Here is a 14,469-nt window from a genome sequence, read left to right on the forward strand (position 1 = left end):
ATATATATATATATATAGTTGGTACATGTTTACTTACTACGTAAATTCCCACTTACTCTGACTACAGTCGAAGCTTACCTTTTACTGCATAACTCAAGCCGCGAACAACGCAATTCTACATACAATACTGACCACGAGTATATGAAAAAAATAAAAATTAGTAGCTCGTCACGCAAGTTTCACATAATCAATCCACTACAATATTGAAGTAAACACGAAACTTTTTAACAAGCTTTGTTGAAAATTGAACACCGCGTGGGGATGGAAGTGGTTTTCAGGAATGATTTTTAAAGATATCGTTAGACAATTTGGATCATTTCTTCTCTTCAACGTCAAATGGGATGCAAACTTGAGAATTTGTGAACGCTGAATGACATATGTATTTATTTCATATTTTTTCATCAAAACACTTACTCTAATTCGTACAAACATGAAATAATACAACAAACAACGAAAATAGAATAAATACAGAGAACGTATGATTTCAGAAAAAAGAACAAGTCGTCGGCTGGAAGAAGGAAGGTGTTGTTTTGGCTTCGCCGAGAAAAAGGTGTTTTGGTTTCGATTTGAACAAATTGCAATGATGTTTCATTAGCGATTTTTTTCATAATTTTCAGTTGGTTACCCGCGCGGAAAATAAGAATTATCACTCTAATTACACGAAAAACACTTCGGCTCGAAGTATTTGTCCCTTGTGGCGTAAAACTGTTTCGGTAAGAACATTTTTAATAACAATAGACGGTTTTCCGCGTCTTTTCACTGGATTCATCTTCAAAAAAAGTATCGGACACTAGTAAGAATAGAAATATTAAATGATTTTTCAAATGGTTCCTAACTAAGCGGCGTAGATCAAGGTTAGGTGGAAAGAGAATTCGGGTGGCGGTACTTTTTACTTTTATGCGACCGGTAAAACAGCGCGGTTCTTTATTAACACCATGCTTTTTAGAGACGTATACGTAAATACATATCGATACTGCAGACTATAGAAACTCTAAAGGGACGTACAATACAGTTAACGAGATGCACACATTCACGGCGGTGCGCTCGGGGCAGAGACTAACCCGGCCCAAACCCCAGTCGTGCGGCTAGGCCGCGCTTTTCGCGTCTCATTAGTGAGTGGGGGTTGCGCGGTCCGGTAATCACGCCGTATTTCTCAGATTCTTGACACTCGGCCACGCTATTTATGTGTTCGTCCTCGAACGCGCGGTTTGACAATTTGTGCTCATAATACTACCCGTAAAAAACCGTTACACAAACTACTAAGAAACTCCTCTTTTTTTTTTGCAAGGGAAAACTACGTTTCATCGTTCGTTTCTTCCTTTCTACATTTTCACACAACCACACGCACATTCTACACTTATAAAAGCTTATATTGTCCTCTACTCGATGACGTAATCACTTGAGTACATCGGCTTACGTCTGGTGCGTTTCGGCGAGGGCAAACTTTCATTACCTTGATCACTGACTTCCCTTTCGCGACGCACTTTATTCGTTCTCGGTTCACACACTTGCTCGTTGCGTGTCTCCTCATCACTCTCGTTACTCGACACATCTTCCGATTCGCTGACATCATCGACGTGTGGTTCCCACACTCGGAGTTGACTCGCGTGAGCTGTTGTTACGTACCGTTTTCCTGCTGCATCCGGATTTACGTCGGCGACGCGCAAGGTGTCCCCTGGGAGTTTTTCCGTGACTAGTAAGGGGCCGCGGTATTTTGGATGTAATTTCGTCGATTCTCCCGTGGAAGGGGGGACGGTTTTCATGAACACAACGCTTCCCTTGTCTATATATATATTCCGTGTTCTGCCGGCGTCATATCGCTCCTTCATTCGCTGTTGTGCGATCTCGATGTTGCCACGCGCGTACTCATGTCGTTGCTCCGTTGATTCATATTGCTCCGTTATTGCGGCTGTGATTCTGCGAAGCGTGCCCTCGTTCCGCCTAGGAGCGTACCCGTAGACTATTTCAAATGGACTCTTACCAGTACTTGCATTCCGCATTTCGTTCAGATCCAATTGAATCGAACGTATCCCTCGATCCCATGTTCGTCCGTCGTCTTCAGCGAGATTGCTCCGGATTGCTGCAACCAAGGTGGCATTGACTCGTTCCACCTGGCCGTTTGCCTGTGAGTGCTGTGGGGAGTTGAGCGTATGTTTTATACCATGGTCGTTACAGAAGCGGCTGAATTGTGTTGACGTGAAACACGTCCCTCGGTCTGACACCACGCGCTCGGGCGCTCCGTAATTCTCGACAAATTCGTTCAACACGCGGACTGTACTCGCCGCTCGCGTGTCGCGCACCGCTCGAATGACGACAAATATCGATAGGTTATCCACAATCACTAGAATATACTCGTATGTGTTGCCCTTATTACTTGCGACGAAGGGACCCAAGTGGTCCAAGTGAACGACGGCGAAAGGGCGCCCGGGTGACTCTTTAAGTCGTGGAATTGTGTCACTATACTTTTTCGCATTTTTGTCGGCACTACGAATAGTTGTCTTCCGTCCCGATTTTTGTACAAAATGCCTCCGCGCAATTCGTAGTCCTTCACGCAACTCTGTTCATATTTTGTCCGCGCACTCACAGGTTTGCTCAAAATATCCCGTTTAATTTGCAGTTGTTCGTCTCCGTGCTGATACACCGCCACTATTTCCTCGTCCGTGTTAACAGCGAGCACTCCTAGTGCCTCGGTCTCTTCCGGTTCACCAGCTGGCGCCCTACTGAGCGCGTCCACGTGCGCCAATTTTACCCCCGGCCGATGCACAATTTTATAGTTATATTCGCTGAGTAAGTCGTGCCACCGTATTACCTGTGGATTTAAAGTTTTCTGTGAGTCCAAGAAACATAATGCCTGGCAATCCCTAACGATAGTGCACTCCACGTTAGCTAGCATTGCTCGCAATCGTGATACCGCCCAAACAATTGCCAGTAATACCAGTTTTCCGCTGTCATAGCGGCTTTCGAGCTCGCTCGTACGTCGGCTAATCGCGTAAACCATCCGCATCAGCGCATCCCCATCGCGCTGGAATAGCATACCGGCTAGACCCGCTGCGCTCGCATCCGTGTGTAGTTCCGTCTCCGCCGATGGATTGAATGTCTGTAACACCGGAGCGACGGTTAGTTTTTCTTTCAGAGTGGCAAACGCGTTGATCTGCTCCGGTCCCCATACGAATATCTCGTTCGTCTTCAGTAGCGCTGACAATGGGCTCGCGATACTCGCAAAATGTGGCACGGATTTCCGGAAGTAGCTCGTAAGTCCTAAGGAACGTCGTATCTCGTGAACGTTTCTCGGCGGTGGGAACTCTTTTATCGCTTTCGTTTTCTCCGTGCCCGGCTCAATCCCGTTGGCCGAGATCTCGTGTCCTAAATAAGCGACCTTGGAGAAGAGGAAGCGGCACTTCGCTAGTTTCATTGTGAGTCCGGCCATTCGCAGTCTTTCCAGTACTGCCCGTAGTTTCGGTTTTAGGTCGCTCCAGTCACGTCCGGGAATGAGAATATCATCCAAATAGAACAGCGCCACGCGATCGCGTAACGGTCCCAACGCTCGCTGCATCGCCTTGGAGAAATAGGCGGGGCCATTCATCAAACCGAACACCATGCGTGTAAATTCGACGGTCTCCTCCGTTGTGATGATCGCGGTTTTTGCAAGTGCGTCCGGTGATGGTGGAATCTGCAAATAGCCATGCGCCAAGTCCAGTACAATGAACAACGCACTGTCTCGTATTTGCGCTAAGTGATCGTCGATATTGGGCAGCGGGAAATGTACCCGCTCCGTGACGGCATTCGACTTCCGGAAGTCAACGCATAATCGTGATTCGCCCGTTTTCTTCTTGACTAGCAACACCGGACTCGCGTATGGTGACTCCGTATCGGTGACGATGCCCGCCTCTCGCCACTCGCTCACGATTTCGCGCATCGTCTCACGTTCGGGGGGTGTCACGCGATGATAGGGTTTGCAACACACAGGGCCGGCCCCCTCCTTTAATTTGATATCAATGACGATATCCTTCGCGCATCCTAAATCGTGTAGGCTCACCGAAATACAATCTGGGAACTCGTTTAATAACGCCAGGACTTCCGCTCGCACTGTCGCTGGTTGTTCGCCCCCGATAATCACGTCTCCGGGATTTATCGTCGCGTTTCGTGGCTCGCTACGCGTAATCGTCGCGATTGTTGATAACTCGCCGCGTATGGTCAATGCTCCTTTCGGCGTGACTTGCTCCATTTCTGTCCAATTCACGAACGGAAACTCGCGGGGCCCGTCGTGCGTATTCACCGTAACAAACGCGATCGAATTCGGAGGAATCGCCGCCCGTTCGTTCGTGCGCATTTCTCCAACCGGTTCGACGCAATCTGTCGGCAATAACCGGGGTCGGTGAAATGAAAACTTCGCGCCGGTTTTTTCGTAATCCACACTGTCGTGATCCGTGAACGTTTTGCCGATTAAAACGTCCGTGCCCTGGTAATCGTCCGGCACTACTTGAAACTCGACATCTTTCACGCACACGTCGTTGATGCTCACTTCCGCAAGTATCTTACCCAGACTGTGTACGACGATTTCGGACGGCCCCCACGGCTTAAGGGGTGTCGTTTCCGCGTTCATGTGCAAACCTAACGTTAACACAGTCGAAGCACAGATGGTGCACTCCGCACTGCCCATATCCACGTGCGCCGTCACTGATTTTCCGTCCAGTGTCGCACTTTTTATATATTTGAGCACGGTCGGATCCCGCGCGCTACCGACCAGTTGCACCGCCCGTGGCTCCTTCGACGCGCCCGCAGTACAATTTTTACTCACATGACCTGGCTGATTGCATTTGAAGCACGTCTGCTCGCGCCGTAGTTCAGTGCAATTTCGCGACAAATGCCCCGTCTTGTTGCAGTTGCTACAAGTGCGATGCTCGACCCACCTCCGCCCGTGTGGTGGCGTACGCTCACGGTTGGGATCGCCTCGCGTGGCCTCGTTCCCACGCGTTGTCTCGTTCGCGCCCGATTGCGTACGTTGTTGCTGATGTCGTGGATTGTCGCGTCCTCTTTTCTGCGATGAGGAAGCCGAGGTTTGTTCTTTCACACACCTGTCAAAATAAATCAAGGCGTGTAACAAGCTATCGTGGTCATAATGTGTCCCCGACATGACCAAATTGAATAATTCACGAGAGTTCAGTCCCGAGACTATCTGTGATTTTTCTTCCCAAAAGTTTAGATTTAGTCCCTTGAGTAACCGTGTCTTGGCATGGAAATAAGCCGATACTGACTCGTCCCGACCTTGCCGTCGGGCCAACATTTGGGCCCACCGCGTCGGCTTGTCGTGCGGAATCATAAACGTGTCCGCGAATCGCGCGCGAAAAATCTCCACGTCGTCAAATTTCGCCCATGCATCCTGGCCCAGTCACGTGCCCCGCCTCGCAAATGAATGCGCGCAGCCGCGAAAGCACGTACTCGTCCGTCCAATTATGCAGTTCTTGTAGCGAGTCGAGATTTTCAATCCATTCGCACGCATGTACTCCGTCATCCTCGCCTGTAAAATTTTCGATCGCGCTAGATAAATCTGGAACAATTTGATATGAAGGTGTCTCGGTCGATATGGTAGGGACCGCCGCTGGTTGAGAGTTGGTCAGTAGTAGAGATGTGCAATTACCGGTATTTTCAATTTATGTGACGTGACCGTCACAAATACCGTTTTGTGACGGTTAGTGACGTCACAAATTTTTTTTCAGTAGGTCTGTTGTGTAAATGACGGTCACAAGGTCGGTCACAATTGTTACCGTCAAATACAACTAGATAGACGTTCCGTGACGGTTTTTTTTTTTTTTTTTTTTAAATTAATTACTTACCTAATTGACAACAATTTCATTGTCGATGCTGTGTAGAGTTCAGAAATAGGAATGTTTGCTGATTTAATTAGAAAAAACAAATTAGTGTACAAATTAAATGAAATGTTTCATTAAAAAATATAATTTTTTGCATAAATAAATAGAATTTCAAGACTGGAGTTAGCTCAATTTACTTACGATCGCATAAAAAAATTTAAATTATGTCAACTATTATTTTATTATTTAAAGATTCATTTTACATTACGACTTACATCTCATTAAAACATATGATTATTTTTTTTTTATTTGGATATTTCTAATATCATTTGAATATTTTAATAATCTGTTTTCAATAAAAAAATAATTTTTATTATATTATTTACTTATAATATATCAATCTTTTTTTTTAAATATATCAATTTTTACCATAAAATACTTGAATCCTGTGAGATCAGTAATATTAGTGACTAATTCATGACTAGTCAAGTTTTTTTATTATTAAATATTATTTAAGACACTTCTACCTCATTAATTGTTTCTATCTTGTCTCATTATCATCTGACGTTTCATCATAAGATTCATCATCATCATCATCTGCATCGCCTTGAATTTTTTTTGTTTTTTTATTATCCAAAAGTCTGACATTGTGTGCAATGTAAGTGACTTTGCCAGCTCGTTCAACTGTCAAGCGATTCCTTTTTGAAGAATGTATCCACCCATGTGTACTAGAAGAACGTTCTGTAGCAGATGAAGTTGGTGGTAATCCTAGAATAGCAACACTTATCTTGCTGAGTTGAGTTTTACCACACCAAACGGCAAACTTGCCACCATTTTAAAGGAGAAATCACTGTAATGGCTTGTTTAATATGATCTTTACTCCAAATGCCATCATTGTGTACGTAGTCTGAATATTCAGCCATAACACGATTGTAATCGAGATCTAATTTTTTAGATACTTTTGAGATTAAATCATAACCTTCAGCTTCTTGGTCAATAGTTAAGTTAGCCCCTTTATAGTTGGGATCCAATAAGTTAGCTGCGTAATGAATCGGTTTTAAAGCCATTACTCGTCTATTACGAAAATTCGTAAGAAAATTATTAATATCAGTTGAATTCAAAACTCTGAGATTTGAATTTTCCAATTCGTTAATAAAGTGTTGACTTAGCTCACCAAACGCTTCAGTTACTTGACTTATTTTAGGATCATCTCCTTCTAAATAAAAAATGCATTGCCCGATAGGTTTAATTAACTCATTGATTCTTGTCACTCGAATCCAGTACTCATTATTAAGAATATTGTTCCTCGTCGCTATGCTCAAATATTTTTGAGCATCTGGCATAACAGCCAATAATTCTAAATTATTTTTATTTTTCAAAAGACTCTCCAAGCAGTGAAGCAAATAGCCGAACCTAGTTTTAATTGGTAGTTTTAAAGTACATTTCTCGTTAAGCGAGTTTTGATTTTGAGCTTGGACGAAGAGAGCGCTGAGAACATGACTTTTTTTAATTTCTTTAATAATAGAAGTTGAATTCTGCACGCATTCGCTTACCGAAAGTATATTAGCTATGTCTTTGACTAATAAGTTAAGAATGTGAGCAGTACAACCGTAAAATGAAATACTCTGTTCCTCATATTGCTCATCTAAAATTTCCCAAGTGCATCTCATGACTGGCTCATTGTCCGTGCAAATACCCATAATTTTTTGTGGACCAATTGCTTCAATTACTTCCATCATCTTCCTCGAACAATTAATTGCTGACTTAGATGCGCTGGATGTAGTCAAAGTTTTAAAGAATACGGGTGTTGGTGTTGTAACAATAAAATTCATAATGCACTCATTTCGTATGTTTGACCATGAATCACATTGCATACCGACAGTTCGAGCAGATATTATTTTTTCATCAACTTGACCTTTAACTTTTTCATAAGTAGAATCAAGTAAAATATTGGAAATTTTACGTCTTGGTGGCAATTTAAAAGATGGACGAATAGCATTAAAAAATTTTTGCCAATAAGTGTTTTCAGTTATACTGAATGGCGTACCTGATGAGTAAATAGCTAGTGCCAATAAATTATTGAGATTCTTTTCTTCTTTTTCAGTCATAGAATCATAAAATTTACTCATAGAATTGGAGGAAAACTTGGGTGATTTAGGCGTACTTGAGATCTGATCAGAACGATTTGGATTCTCCGTCGAATCATCAGGAGTTGAAGGAATACTGCTACTATTCACATCAACTTCTTCGACCACGAAAGAGTTGTCTGTTGATCCATGGTCAGATGATTGATTTAGTTCCTCTCTTGTGTTAGTAGCATACATGGAGTTTAATTGGTCAATCACCTTTTTTGGACAGGTCCTACATTCTTTGCGTAGATGTTTAGCCATTCTTGTGACGTTGATTGCGTACTTTTTATTACAATGATTACACTTGTATTGTTTCATCTTTTGGTTTGGATGAAAATTAATTCCAGCAAAGTTTCCAATAATGATTTTTTTTAAATGAGCCCTCGTCATAATTCTGAAATTTTAAATAAATAAATTTATATAAATTATTTAAAGTAACCTAACTTTTAGGAAAAAAAAACGTCATCATTTGATTTATTGACAGAAACAGATTAGTAACTATGCTTGAAATTTAGAATAAATAGTATATTTTAAATCATAAACATACTTACACATTCAAGTGAATACAAAAAAAAATGATTAAATAATTAATAATCGAAACAGATTGACGATATGACCACGTGCATATTACTGAAATAGAAAAGGACAAATACACTCCAGGTCCGATGATTTCCCGCTAAAATACGTTATTGCTTGTAATTGAAATATATTCCGCTAGATGGCAGTCATTTTTGACTGTCTCGTCACAACTCTATCGGTCACAAAACCGTTTTGTGACGGTCGAAAGTGCGTAAAATTACTCGTCACGTGACCGGTGTACATCTCTAGTCAGTAGTCCGGCGAGAAGTTGTATGAGAGAATCCGTATTACCTTGTGATGATATAGCCCGTAACGCATTTACCAGTGGAGGGGCGGTTGCCTCGTTTACCGACGACTGACCGTTCGGTACCGCTGCTGTTGGTAAGCCATCCGTGATACCGCTAAGCTCCGGTGGTAACTGACCGCCATTCGTCGCCTCCCCTCGTGTGTACTCGCCTGGGGTTTCCGCTCTCGCTCCCTCGACGCGCGTCTCCGATTGAAGTCCATTCACGGGAGGTCCGTCTCCGCTCCTCGGCCCAATCTGACGGTCGCCATTTTGGCCGTTGTTCCACTGCCCGGGTCCAAGGGCTCCGACGCTACGTGAAGCGTTGAACGACGACATGTCTCCACCACGCTCGCGTACAAACGACCGTTGTACCGCCATTGGATTCAAAAGGTACTCCGCGAATTTCTCGAATTCACTTTCGTCCACCATTCACTTCTTATTTCCCGATATTCGCGTTCGTTACCCGGCACGTGGTTTATGTATACCACTTCTGAAGTATTAAATGATTTTTCAAATGGTTCCTAACTAAGCGGCGTAGATCAAGGTTAGGTGGTAAAGAGAATTCGGGTGGCGGTACTTTTTACTTTTATGCGACCGGTAAAACAGCGCGGTTCTTTATTAACACCATGCTTTTTAGAGACGTATACATAAATACATATCGATACTGCAGACTATAGAAACTCTAAAGGGACGTACAATACAGTTAACGAGATGCACACATTCACGGCGGTGCGCTCGGGGCAGACTAAAGGTCGAAGCACATAAAATTACAGAGGCCATGGGCAGAATGCAGAAGCCGTAGCGCATGCGCAATTGCGAAAGTCCAGTAGAGCCATATGGCTTCTGCATTCTGCCCATGGCTTATGGATTTTTAATCTACATAAAAATCCATAAGCCATATTCCATGGCATAACAAACACAGAAGCGTGCGTGATTGTACCACTGTTGATTACCTGCAACTCAAAAGAATAGGATATACATTTTAACAGACAGGTAGGCTCTTTTATTGTTCAATAATTAATGTAGGTAAAATTACATACTGGACATGGGTGTCAATATTTCGTCTTTTGTAGATACAACTTTGAATCCTGGGCAGTGTAACATTTTAAGGTTAGGCGGATTTACGCACATGATTTCTCCAATTCATTTTTTGGTCAATTATTAAGAACAATATCTTCGTTAATGTTTTGTTCGATATATTAATCTCAGTATTTTATCTTGGACATTCTACAGTTTAAGTGATTTTTACAATTCAAATTTTTAATATAATTATATTTTTTGTTTAGATTGAATTTCGAATCATAATGAATTTTTATTATAGGAATGGATGACTCTGATTTATTGTTAATTTCCTCGGTTTATCTGGGAGCAATTTTGGTAAATCGCCGAAGAGAGAGAATACGTCGGCGGCGCAGACGTTTGTGGGTCCGACCAATTAACATGCGCAGACGGCAGCAGGGTGCTTTCCACAATCTCTTTCAAGAGTTGAAAACTGATCCGCAGATGTTCTGGAAATATGCTCGTATGACACTTCCATCATTCCAGAACTTATTGGATATTGCAAATCCAAGTTTGTTAAAAAGAAGTCCACGTGCTATTAATCCTGAACAACGACTCGCTTTGACGCTACGGTATTAATTTGTATAAGTCAAGATGTAATTCTACGTAGATAAATAAGTATAATACAATACGTATCCATTCAATATCGTCATATGTATTTTTACCTTTCAGATTTTTAAGTGGAGACAAAGTTCCTGCCATAGCGTTTGCTTATCGTGTTGGTCTGTCAACAGTGCATAAGATAATCAAAGAGACCAGCGACGCATTGGGGAGAGTTCTTGGCCACAGATATCTTCAAGCGCCTTCGAAAGAAGAATATTTACAAATTGCTGAAGGCTTTTGGCAACTATGGAATTTTCCACATTGCTTGGGGGCGATCGATGGTAAACATGTCGATGCACAATGTCCGCCCAACTCTGGCACTCTGTACTTCAATTATCACAAGAGATACAGCGTAGTACTGATGGCTGTATGTGATCATAATTACAAATTCACACTAGTTGATATCGGCTCCGCTGGTAAGAACAGTGATGGTGGAATTTTCGCAATTAGCGACTTGAATCCTGAAAACCGGCAGCTAAATATCCCTGAAGGAGCCAGCAAATTGAGCGGAAGCGACATTCAAATGCCTTATTTTTTCATCGGAGACGAAGCATTTCCTATCGGTAAACATTTGATGAGGCCTTTCACAGGAAATTATCTTGGCGAACGTAAAAATATCTTCAATTATCGACTGTCTCGAGCACGGCGTATAATAGAAAATTCGTTTGGGATTTTAGCTAAAAAATGGGCAATTTACAATCGACCCATTGTTGCGATTCCAGAAAATATAAATAAATATATTTTAACAACTGTGTGTTTACACAATTACATCCGCCACCAAGAAGGTGACAATATTCAGTTTCAAAACAACGATGAAGTTATCGAGAATATCGAAAATGGGATTGCATATGCAGTAAACGTAAGAGAAACTTTGAGCAATTATTTCTTAACACCACCGGGAATGGTAAATTGGCAGTACGATTATGTGACTAGGGGGCAAAATCTAGACTAAAAAAATTAATCGACGTACGACTCACTTGTATATTATATTGTAATATTTATTGCTGGTCCCGTTTCACTAATAATATATACCATCAACAATAACATATTATGCGATACTTAATCTTATTAAAAGGATTATTCTTACATCAGTTTGTAAGTTATTTCCACTATTCATAAAATCACTGTTTTTTTTTAAGTTTGAACACTGCAGGTAAGTTTGGTGGTTAACTGACTTAAATAAAAATATAAAATTAAGAATAGAATCTCTTATACATATGTAGAAATTATCGTAATGAGAAATTTTCAACAGGTCTCGCCTTTATATGATAATGAATTAATGAAGAAAAATATTATATTTATATGATATGACTTAACATGATATTATGCCTTTGACTAGACATGATAATTTTCAGTTTTTAATGTTTTTATAATCTAATAGTCACTCACACAGCCAATTAAACAACGTTTAATTCCACCTGACCACTTTGTAGACAAACTCATCCAAAAGTTCTTTCTCCATAGCAAAAAAATATATTGGAGAAAAACTATCTAATCTTTTTTGGGGCTACTATTCTGCCATAAAATTTTCAGGATTTCTCGTTTTTTATTGATTTTTTCATCCTCCTTCATTCTATTCAATTCTGTCACAATTAAATTGCCGAAAGAATGGTCGTGATCGTTACATGTTTGTTCAGGTTTTTTCTTATTTACCAAATGCGCTGTAACTACCTTATTAAAATTAATGAAAGATGCTTCAAATTCATCATTCTCTGCTTCTTTTTTTTTAAAGTCTTTTTTTATCGTTATATATGGATTAAATCTGCCCTTCGTATATGATGGTGGTTTCTTGAAAGTGTTGGGAGTTTCATGTATTGTGGGTGACGCTAGTGGAGACTGATATGATGATTCATTCGACGTGGACGCTGATCGATTTTCAAACTCGTTCACAGTGAAATCTGTTGAAAAAGACGATGATGATGACGCTTCCTCAAAATTCATCACTTCGGGTGTCGTGCATGGAGTCGGTCGATTTGTTGATTCCGATACATTGATGATATCTTGTTGCGATGAACTGCTGTGGATTTCCGAAGTGAAATCGCCTTGCTGCTGCACCCATTTTGAGATTGCCTGATTTCGACTCTCGCTTTGCTGATGAGTTGAACTGAATGGTTGTGTCATCTTGACATTGCTGACCGATCTGAGGAGATATTTAATTCAATTTGTAGATCCACAAGAGTACAATTTTTTACTAATATGATGTAAGAGTCTGCAAAATATAAAGTTGAGAAATCTCACGATCGAGTTTTTACGAATTTATCTATAAATCGCATGGCTTCGAAGTGTACGAATCCTCGCCGTTGAGCCGCTCCACTTCCGCTCTTATTCTCAGTATTTTTTTTTTTTTTTTCTTTCGAGTAAGATTCCCTTAATCGAGTCCAACGAGTGGAGCAAATTTGAGCTGTAATTGAATTTATGAGAAATTTGTTTAAAAACATTTATTGCACAATAGCATAGCAGTTTTTCAGTATTTGATCTATTTTTTACACATCGAGTTATTTTTGATAAAGGATCAACTTAAAAATGATGAATTGTGTGCTTTTGTGGAAGTTCATGAAGTGATGTGAGTGTAGTACACATTGATAAGAATTATATATTACAAAGAAAGTGATAGAGATGCAAATCACATTGCAAATGTCTGCAAGAGAAATCTGTCATTCGAATTCAATCATCGACCTTAATTTAGAGTGAGCAAGGTTGCTCATATAAGAATACTTCATTGGCAAACAAAAATAATACTGACGAGTCGCATTCAAAACTCCGGCTATCTCCACCCAGGAGTTCTCTTTTTTAATGGCATCGCGGTAGTCTTTGCAGCTTGTATCGTACAGATGCGGATAGCTTTTAACCGCATCTATCAATATTTCATCAAAACCTCGCTCTTCTTGATTTTGCAGTACCACTTGAGGATCCAAATTTTCTTGCATTCCACAGTCTTCGAAATTCCTTGAATTATTGCTTCGTCGACAGTAATCCGTATGATCGTTGTCCATGTCTATAACGGCAAGATCTGAATATTCATATGGAATATAAAGAAAATCATCATACAACCGATGTATTGTAATAATTAGATAATAAATTATTCATGTGGTAAATTTGAGTTGGAGAAATCATGCACGTAAATCCGCCTAACCTCAAAATGTTACACTGCCCAGGATTCAAAGTTGTATTTACAAAAGACGAAATATTGACACCCATGTCCAGTATGTAATTTTACCTACATTAATTATTGAACAATAAAAGTGCCTACCTGTCTGTTAAAATGTATATCCTATTCTTTTGAGTTGCAGGTAATCAACAGTGGTACAATCACGCACGCTTCTGTGTTTGTTATGCCATGGAATATGGCTTATGGATTTTTATGTAGATTGAAAATCCATAAGCCATGGGCAGAATGCAGAAGCCATATGGCTCTACTGGACTTTCGCAATTGCGCATGCGCTACGGCTTCTGCATTCTGCCCATGGCCTCTGTAATTTTATGTGCTTCGACCTTAACCCGGCCCCAACCCCAGTCGTGCGGCTAGGCCGCGCTTTTCGCGTCTCATTAGTGGGTGGGGGTTGTGCGGTCCGGTAATCACGCCGTATTTCTCAGATTCTTAACAGAAATATTAACTGTTTTCGGAAAGACTAACAGGCGACTGAATGAAATAGCGTGTAGAATTAACAAATGCAAAGCGTACAAACCGACCGTGCGACGTGGGTGGCGCATTTATGTAATAACCAAAGTGCGCGCGAATTTTGAAGGCAGATGTTTAAACCGGAGTTGAATGCAATAAGTACATTGGCAATGGCATAGATTAAAGGCTATTGCCGGATAAGAATAGTAATTTGGCACACGAAATCTTTTGGGCTAATTATGGTTTTATTACGTTGGTACAGTCAAAAAAAAGTGCTCGACACGAATGTTGTCCCCAAACCCCCCACTCCCCCCTTCTGTTGGCCTTACCACCTCAGAAAACCCAGTTTTTCGGCTGTTTCTTAACTTACCGCCAAGTCAACGA

At 41.1% G+C, this 14,469-nt stretch overlaps 3 protein-coding genes across 7 annotated transcripts; 1 reads left to right on the forward strand and 2 right to left on the reverse strand.

Annotated features, from left to right (window-relative positions):
- Window positions 1-6,497: 6,497 nt before the first annotated feature.
- LOC124295157 lies at window positions 6,498-8,200 on the reverse strand. The gene is made up of 3 exons (XM_046744045.1): window positions 6,985-8,200; window positions 6,662-6,849; window positions 6,498-6,578 (listed from the first exon to the last, which is right to left on the reverse strand). Exons 1-3 carry the CDS (start codon window positions 8,198-8,200, stop codon window positions 6,498-6,500), a joined length of 1,485 nt encoding a protein of 494 aa, XP_046600001.1.
- Window positions 8,201-9,582: 1,382 nt separating this feature from the next.
- Window positions 9,583-11,552, forward strand: LOC107228229 (protein ANTAGONIST OF LIKE HETEROCHROMATIN PROTEIN 1-like). Of its 4 annotated transcripts, none has more exons than XM_046742986.1 (4): window positions 9,583-9,797; window positions 9,878-9,914; window positions 10,091-10,435; window positions 10,536-11,552. In XM_046742986.1, exons 3-4 carry the CDS (start codon window positions 10,128-10,130, stop codon window positions 11,416-11,418), a joined length of 1,191 nt encoding a protein of 396 aa, XP_046598942.1. In that variant the 5' UTR covers window positions 9,583-9,797; window positions 9,878-9,914; window positions 10,091-10,127; the 3' UTR covers window positions 11,419-11,552. The 4 variants fall into 4 exon arrangements, with proteins under 4 accessions (XP_046598942.1, XP_046598941.1, XP_046598943.1 ...); XM_046742985.1 differs by having other exon boundaries at window positions 10,126-10,435; XM_046742987.1 differs by lacking the exon at window positions 9,878-9,914.
- Window positions 11,553-11,659: 107 nt separating this feature from the next.
- Window positions 11,660-13,958, reverse strand: LOC107218348 (transcription factor Adf-1-like). 2 transcript variants are annotated; one of them, XM_046742988.1, is made up of 4 exons: window positions 13,717-13,958; window positions 13,210-13,461; window positions 12,705-12,867; window positions 11,660-12,606 (listed from the first exon to the last, which is right to left on the reverse strand). In XM_046742988.1, the coding sequence occupies exons 2-4, from the start codon at window positions 13,457-13,459 to the stop codon at window positions 11,958-11,960; spliced, it is 1,062 nt and encodes a 353-aa protein (XP_046598944.1). In that variant the 5' UTR covers window positions 13,460-13,461; window positions 13,717-13,958; the 3' UTR covers window positions 11,660-11,957. The 2 variants fall into 2 exon arrangements, with proteins under 2 accessions (XP_046598944.1, XP_046598945.1); XM_046742989.1 differs by having other exon boundaries at window positions 11,684-12,606; window positions 13,210-13,476.
- Between the last annotated feature and the right edge of the window lie 511 nt (window positions 13,959-14,469).

The sequence above is a fragment of the Neodiprion lecontei genome, chromosome 6 (assembly GCF_021901455.1).
Source record: "Neodiprion lecontei isolate iyNeoLeco1 chromosome 6, iyNeoLeco1.1, whole genome shotgun sequence".
Taxonomy (NCBI): Eukaryota; Metazoa; Arthropoda; class Insecta; order Hymenoptera; family Diprionidae; genus Neodiprion; species Neodiprion lecontei.

Coding starts and splice junctions, on each gene's coding strand:
- LOC124295157 (XM_046744045.1), bottom strand. CDS start 8,200: ATGGCTAAACATCTACGCAAAGAATGTAGGACCTGTCCAAAAAAGGTG. Junction 6,850..6,984: donor TCAAGTAACTGAAGCGTTTG/GTGAGCTAAGTC, acceptor TTCATTACGCAG/CTAACTTATTGGATCCCAAC. Junction 6,579..6,661: donor ATATTAAACAAGCCATTACA/GTGATTTCTCCT, acceptor TTGCTATTCTAG/GATTACCACCAACTTCATCT.
- LOC107228229 (XM_046742986.1), top strand. CDS start 10,128: ATGGATGACTCTGATTTATTGTTAATTTCCTCGGTTTATCTGGGAGCA. Junction 10,436..10,535: donor CGACTCGCTTTGACGCTACG/GTATTAATTTGT, acceptor TTTACCTTTCAG/ATTTTTAAGTGGAGACAAAG.
- LOC107218348 (XM_046742988.1), bottom strand. CDS start 13,459: ATGGACAACGATCATACGGATTACTGTCGACGAAGCAATAATTCAAGG. Junction 12,868..13,209: donor CGGAGTTTTGAATGCGACTC/GTCAGTATTATT, acceptor ATTCAATTACAG/CTCAAATTTGCTCCACTCGT. Junction 12,607..12,704: donor AAATTCGTAAAAACTCGATC/GTGAGATTTCTC, acceptor ATATCTCCTCAG/ATCGGTCAGCAATGTCAAGA.